Source organism: Panicum hallii, chromosome 9 (genome assembly GCF_002211085.1).
Source record: "Panicum hallii strain FIL2 chromosome 9, PHallii_v3.1, whole genome shotgun sequence".
In the NCBI taxonomy this organism is placed as follows: domain Eukaryota; kingdom Viridiplantae; phylum Streptophyta; class Magnoliopsida; order Poales; family Poaceae; genus Panicum; species Panicum hallii.
The window spans coordinates 15,138,530-15,146,130 of record NC_038050.1 but is presented as its reverse complement, the minus strand read 5'-3'; the positions used below and the strand labels follow the sequence as shown (position 1 = coordinate 15,146,130).

The 7,601-nt window shown below is 45.0% G+C and overlaps 1 protein-coding gene across 1 annotated transcript; it reads left to right on the top strand.

Moving 5' to 3' along the window:
• The first annotated feature begins 692 nt into the window (after positions 1-692).
• On the top strand, positions 693-4,394 carry LOC112877418 (3-ketoacyl-CoA thiolase 2, peroxisomal-like). The gene is made up of 14 exons (XM_025941725.1): positions 693-951; positions 1,105-1,181; positions 1,694-1,778; positions 1,891-2,017; positions 2,102-2,200; positions 2,281-2,348; positions 2,447-2,554; positions 2,665-2,742; positions 2,865-2,997; positions 3,078-3,174; positions 3,360-3,483; positions 3,565-3,673; positions 3,842-3,925; positions 4,028-4,394. The coding sequence occupies exons 1-14, from the start codon at positions 865-867 to the stop codon at positions 4,135-4,137; spliced, it is 1,386 nt and encodes a 461-aa protein (XP_025797510.1). The 5' UTR covers positions 693-864; the 3' UTR covers positions 4,138-4,394.
• The last annotated feature ends 3,207 nt before the right edge of the window (positions 4,395-7,601 follow it).

Sequence of the window (7,601 nt, the reverse complement as noted above, 5' to 3'; positions counted from 1 at the left end):
ACGTTCCAGTTACCAACAATATATCATCTCTCCTCTTAGGTTTTTTTTTCCTTCTAATGCGAGGACGTAAACCAAGAGAGCATAACAAAACTACGAAAAAGAAAGCGAATGAAGCATGCAAAGCCAAATACTGGTACCCTGTCATCACGCCAAATGGGCATATCCGCATATGGCCATGGTGGTTAAGTTGAGGATTTGCACGCGATGGTGTGCGTCCGTCTCTTGGATGGAACAGATCTTATCGAGCGCAACATGGAACGATGCCAAGTGGAATTGGTAGAGTGATCCGTCCCCATTTTCTTATAAAAAAAAATCCGGCGCTATCCTAGTCCCGTCACGGGCGGGCCCCACCGCCCCGCGTGGAGAACTGGACCATCACGAGTCCGTGAGAGTACGAGACCACGCACGACCAGCGGACCAGGACACTCCCGTCCAGTCCGTCCGCTCCGTCCTCACGGCACGGTGTTCGTGTTCCCACACGCACCGCAAGCTCCCGTCAGAGCTCAGAACGATCGGCGTCTCCGTCTCCGTCTGCGTCTCCGTCTCCCCCCCCCCGACCCCCCACGCGGCCACGCCTCGCACCAGGCTCCCAGCCTTCTACGCAGCAATCCCGAGGCGTCCCTTCCGCACGGAGCGACTCCACACTCCACAGGGTCGCGGTCGCCGCCGCCCGCGTGTCCGCGTCCCCCAAACTTCGTGGTAAAACCTCCGCGATTTCCTTTCCGGCCTTCACGACCCGACCTCCCCTCTCCTCCTACAAATCACCCCCACCCACCCACCTCCCGTCCTCCCTCACCTCGCGCGCGGGTACCTGCAGGGACTGACGAGGAGCGAAGGAGGATCACAGGAGTCGGGAGGGAAGCAATGGAGAAGGCCATCGACAGGCAGCGGGTCCTGCTGCGGCACCTCGACCCCGCGGCGGCGCCGGGCCCCGCCCCGCCCGCCATCTCCGTGAGACCCCCTCCTCCCCCCCCCCTCCCTCGTTCGCTCGGGTCGATCCGGGGCGCGCCGCTCCGATCGCTCCGGCGGCGTTTTATCCGGCGCCAGATCTGCGACGCGACTGACCGACGGTGGGGCTGCGCTCCGTGTGTGTGTATTTGGCAGGCGAGCGCGTGCGCGGCGGGGGACAGCGCAGCGTACCACCGGAGGGCGGCCTTCGCCGACGACGTCGTCATCGTCGCGTAAGTGGACTCGGCTTCCCTGGTTTTCTGTGCTTTGATCGGCGAGCGGACCCATGTGAATTGGAGCTTTTTGATCGCGACTGGTGTGGGAATTCCTTTGTTCTGGGTTCTCGGTGGCCGTTGTCCTGCGATGATTCCTAGGAGAGTTTCGTATAGTGCTACTGGCGACTGTATAGAGTTGTGGAGGTTGTGGTCGTCGAACGCTGCTGCAACTGCAGTGATGAATTGCTACGAATTTGGGTTCTGGGAGTTAGTCAACCCGAGTCTAAATCTGGGCTTACAAGAACACCTTTTTCTGGAACTCGTCAGGGGCCATGCTAGAGTCATCTGCCCCGGAACATGAGACTGCTAGAGCCTAGAGTTTTATGGTTCAGTTGGAAGCCTATTGCCATTGGATTCATGATAACTGTGATATTATTTTCTGGGTAGAATTGTTTCATTCCTTTTTGTTACTTCTTTCTTGTACTCGTGGAAGAAATTTTGATCAATTGCATACCCTTTTCTGTCTCCAGCGCGTACAGGACAGCGATTTGCAAGGCCAAGAGAGGGGGTTTCAAGGATACGTTCGCCGAGGACCTATTGGTTCCTGTCTTCAAGGTTTATGCTTTGTTGGGTTGTTTCCCTTTCTGCATCTTTATTATTAAATCCGTGAATTGGTCGCCTGTCGGTGTGTTTGGGTCCTCTTATACGCTTTCTTTCTCAATCGTAGGCTTTAGTAGATAAAACAAAGCTGAACCCTAGCGAAGTTGGCGACATTGTTGTTGGTACTGTCTTAGCTCCTGGGTCCCAGAGGGCAATCGAATGCAGAATGGCAGCATTGTATGCTGGTTTTCCTGGTAATGAAACTGTCTCTGTTGCATTTACTGTGATGTCAGACCACGATTATCCCCACCTTGATCAATTTATTTGGGTGGATGCAGACACTGTTCCTCTAAAGACTGTGAACAGGCAATGCTCTTCTGGCCTTCAGGCAGTTGCAGATGTTGCTGCTGCTATTAAAGCAGGGCTGTATGATATTGGTAAGATTTCTTGCCATCTGATTTTGAGTAACTTTATTTTGGATTTGTTGGTGAATTGAATTTTATTCTCTCCATCCAAGGTATTGCTGCTGGCCTCGAGTCCATGACAGTGAACCAAGTCCGTCTTGATGGTCAAGTGAATCCCAAAGTAAGTGTACATGCTGGTCAATACAGCAAAGCCACATTTTAGATGCATTTGCAGACATCTTTTGTCTGATAAACTTTTTTAATGTAATTTTGCTCTAGGTTGAGCTATTTTCTCAAGCACGCGATTGCCTTCTCCCAATGGGCCTCACATCTGAGAATGTTGCACACCGATTCGGCATAACACGACTGGAACAAGATCAAGCTGCTGTAAGTTGCCTAGTTCCCCTTTCGTGGTGCATTTCTGTGTATATGGGACTCTGACTTGCTGTCATGCAGTATGCTTCTTGCTCTTATTCTTTTTATCTGTTTTTGCGTAGGTTGAGTCTCACAGAAAGGCTGCTGCAGCTGCAGCTGCTGGTAAATTCAAGGAAGAAATTGTGCCTGTTCATACAAAGGTAATGCTGCTGAATTTTTCTTCTGAAAATAACTATGTTAACTGTTGAGGAATTCTATCAAATTTAAAGCTGAAATATTTTGTTTCTTTGTGGTATGCTGGCACAATCACCATCTTATAAAGATTGTTGATCCAAAAACTGGTGAGGAAAAAGAGATCGTAATCTCAGCAGATGATGGAATCAGAGCTGGTACTTCGCTGGCAGTCCTGTCAAAACTCAAACCAGCATTTTCAAAGGATGGCAGCACTACTGCTGGTAAGGAAAAGTGAAATCAAACTGTGTGTGGATATTCATTAGTTGTATCCACTCTAAAGATTGGTGTTGCTTAACTGTAGGGAATGCTAGCCAAGTGAGTGATGGCGCTGGGGCTGTCTTGCTAATGAGACGGGATGTCGCTATGAAAAAGGGTCTTCCAATTCTTGGTGTTTTTAGGTATCATTACTGTCCCCATACAATGTGCACAATTCAGGACCAAAAACATTCAAACACCTTAGTTTTACTGAGCAACCTCATTGTTCAACGCTTTGATAGGCAAAACTGAGATCTATGACATACCATTAATAATCTGTAAATTTCTGTTAAGAAGCCCATCATTACAGCTGAATGCGCAAATGTAGGAGCTTTGCAGCAGTTGGAGTTGATCCAGCTGTAATGGGTATTGGTCCGGCTGTTGCAATCCCTGCAGCTGTGAAAGCTGCCGGACTCCAAATTGATGATGTTGACCTTTTTGAAATTAATGAGGTATAGTTCTATCTGTTCTCGAGTTCTTCCTCTCGATAACAATAAAATCGCCAGATAATATTTACTTGCTCTTGTCCATAGGCGTTTGCATCCCAGTATGTGTACTGCTGCAAAAAGTTGGAACTTGATCCTACAAAAGTCAACGTTAATGGAGGTGCAATTGCTCTTGGGCATCCATTGGGTGCTACAGGTATTTTTTTTTTTTTGCCATTTCTACTGATTATATCCCACAAGGTTTATTTGACTAAGTGTGTGCCTTGTGAACAGCCATGCAAAAAAATAAGAAGACCTGCGAGGTAGCTGATTTAGGATGTTTTAATTGACAGCAACAATGTCATTTCTGTCTTTTTCTTGGCAGGTGCTCGATGTGTCAGTACTCTTCTCAATGAGATGAAGTGCCGTGGAAAGGATTGCCGTTTCGGAGTGATTTCTATGTGCATAGGTACATAATTAATTACTTATTTCATTTACCTGCATCAAATGCATGCTCTTGAGTGGAGACTATAACAGACCTTCACATGTTAACATGATGATGGATGTGCAGGTTCTGGGATGGGTGCTGCTGCTGTATTCGAGCGGGGAGATGGTGTGGATGAGCTCACCAATGCTCGGGGGATCCCGTCCCATAACTGGCTTTCCAAGGATGCCATGTAACTATACCATCAAATTTCCGGAAGGGAATGGTAGTATTATTTCCAAATCACAACATAAGGCGTATTGGGGAATAAAGTGATTGTGTATTTGTCGCCCCTGCTGAGGGGTAAGAATAGTTTATACCCCATCAATATGTTGAACTTGGATAGCTGGATAATTCTATTGTTAGCTGGAAAGTTGTGTGAATAAATCCATTAATCAATGTTGTAAGGAGCAAAGGTCCGTTCTTGCTTTTGAAAGTTGACGCAGTACGGGTATTGTATACCGTCTCTGTTAACTAAGGGGCGAGGACCACGGGCAACACAAAATATCACTAGTAATCGGCTTATATGGGCGGTTTGGTTTGCAACCCATATGCCACTTCCTGGCTGAGCTAAATTTTGGCATGACCAAATTTTGACCACCAAATTGCTGGTCTAAGATTTCGCTAACATTGCCCACCATAATGAATTAAGTGGGCAAGGCTACAAAGCCAAATTTTGGCACTCAACCAAATGGTGGCCAAATTTATTAAAGTAGCTACCATTTGGCTTGGCTAGTTTGAACACACATTGGCACCAAGCCATAGATTTCCACCTGGTATATATTTTGGGCACTTTATTGTCGTAACGCTATTGTTAAGTAATATATTATTTTGGTATCGAAATGGAACTATGATATTTTTTCCTATATTTGTTGTGGTGAAAGGAGGGGTAAAATCATTTATTGAGGAGGGTAAAGTATAATTAGCCGGAAGTTTAATGTAATTGTAAAATGAGGAGAGTTGAACTTTCAATCATGAGATTTGACAACTACTAGATGTGATGGTATTTTCTTTAAAGGAGTAGGGGCTATATTAAAATATGTCGTGTTATTGTAGAGGTAGCACGAGAAGCCATAGAAGAACGGTGGTACGATATTATACTTTTAGGATCTTATGTTGTTGTGGTACTTTATTCATGTAAGTAGTATCAGTAATGATGTATTTCTATAGGGTTGTACTTTTTTTTTTCGGTCACAAGGATAGGGTCTCAGCTTGTGGTGGGTTAGTTGTGTAAGATATGGAGGTTCTTTTTTCAAGAATAATTTTCTGGATTGCAAGTTGATTTAGCAAATAGGAGGGAGCATTTGTGCAAACAAATTGCGAAAGCATTTTGAATTTTTAAATTTCCTCTATAATGAACTTATAGTTTTTGAATTTTTATCAAATTTTATATTAAAAACTTTTGATTTCAACATGTTTTAGTGTTCAAATTGTACGTATAATGTTGCTCGTGTAGAAGTAACGAATGAAACGGGTTATGGTTTGATTTAATTAAAATCCAACGGTTTTTATAAAAAAACTGAGAGGGGACCAGGAGGGGAGGTTGATTTTATGAAAACTTAAGGTTTTCTTTGCAAATTTTCCTGATCCGGGAAGGTTAGAGTGCGGGTTGATTTTGAGAAAAGTTGTGCACTCTTCCGCAAAATTACCTAAGAGAGGAGGTCCGACTGCGGGTTGATTGCACTAAAGTCGAGGGGGTTTTTTGCAAAATATATCGGTGTTTAACTTCCAAGCCCACTGAGGTATACCCCAAGGTGGTAGATTGTAGGTGAGGTGTCGTCGAGATCAGGAACTCGAAGGTGCAAGGAACACGAAACTTTAGATGGGTTCGGGACGCAGTACGCGTAATACCCTACGTCCTATGTGATGGTTTGTATTATCTTAGATAATATGATTTTTGGATGCCCACCGTTATATAGCCTTGGGGGACATGGTTACATAAAAATCCTAACCACATACGAGCTTATGAGTCCTACCCGAGTACTACTCGGGTAGCTTTTTCTTCTGTACTCGGGTAGTTTTTCTTCTGTTCTGAATAGTCCTACTCCTGTATGAGTAGTTACAATTAGTGTAGGGTATGGGGCATGTCCCACCCCTTATTCTAAAATAAGTACGCTATGTACACAATTCCGTGACTCCGAATCTAACAAAATAAAATAATTGGGACTCACACGATCTGGGCCATCCGCATTGCTAATCCGACGGCCGGGAATAGTAGGCGACGTGGCCACACTGGCCGGCCTTCTTTTGATGCAGCTTTCGTAGTATATCGCAGTGGTACTGCAGTCCAGAAATATGTATAATTGACTTAAAGGTATTAGACTATTTTATTAACTTAAAATACAACGAAGATGTAGGTCCCCGCACGTCCGCACTCTTAACCCTACGAATACATGCATATAATCATACTCCTGAGCAACTTCAAGGTGCAACTAACATTTCTTGATATTGACGAAGATACTATCATGAAATTGGTGAAGATGTAAAGTTACCATATGTGTTTCACATAGTCTACCACCCGAAATAAATCTAGAACAACGAGAGAACCAGTACGAGCGGATGACTCGAACATGAGCGGGCATGTTCTATCACAAAAAATCTAACCTCATAGACTACCCGTTTGAGACATCAAAGTCCAAAGATAAAACAATGGAAAAAAGGGCGAAAATATTCTAGATTGGCAGCATTGGTACAGATAGTTCCAGGTCCCTTCCATTTTCAAGTTCCTGTTGATGTTCGATAAATGATGTTCCATCGTTTGAGAAGCATTTAGAATTTTTTTGTCCATGTTCGTGTTCGATGAATGGCATTAGATCGCTAGAGCAAACATTGGTTGTTATTTATCACTGCCATTGGTTGCTTAGATGAAAAGCTTCAGCACCATATTGTGCTTTCACATTTGGATTAATTATTTTCCTACAACTGCGATGTTGTTATTTACCATTATCTGGAGTAATTATTTTCCTGATGCAATTGCAATGCTGTTATTTATCATTATCGGTAACAGAGGTGGGATCCATTTGTAATTAAGGTGTTGTTTGGTTCGGAGGATGCAAACTCAAACGTTGATGGAATTAGTTACCGCTGTGACCTGATAACAGTAATGAACACTGTGATTGTTTGGTTCGCGCATCATCCTTTCAGAAAACGCTGTCTCGCGACTCCCGCAGAACGCTCGTCGTCCTCGGCTCCTCGCTGTGTCGCTCTGGTGCGGACGAGGATTTCTCCATGTGGTTTGCCCGCGTCATCTTCCTGCTTTTGGCTCTCTCTCTCCCTTTGCCTTCCATGGCTGGCGCAACTACTCGACGCTCGACGAACGCGGCGGCCGGTGGGCGCAAGCGACGGGGCATCGTCGATCAAGAGCAGCGCGAGAAAAAAAAACCCGGATGGGATCTGGTTCACCTCTTGTTGGGGTGTTAACGTATTTGAACTGGACGGGATCTGATTCCGCCGTATCACTTTACGGAGCACTCGAATCAAACACAAAACGATGCTATCAATTTGCACTGCAATCAGTTACCGGAGCTAACTGGACGAACCACACACTACCTAAGTTAGAAGTTAGCAGCAGACTAAATTAGTGCGGAGGCTGTAATAAATCTTCAAATCTGGGCTAACGTTTTGCCCAGTTGAGCTGAGTTATTTTTGTTAGTCTTCCTGA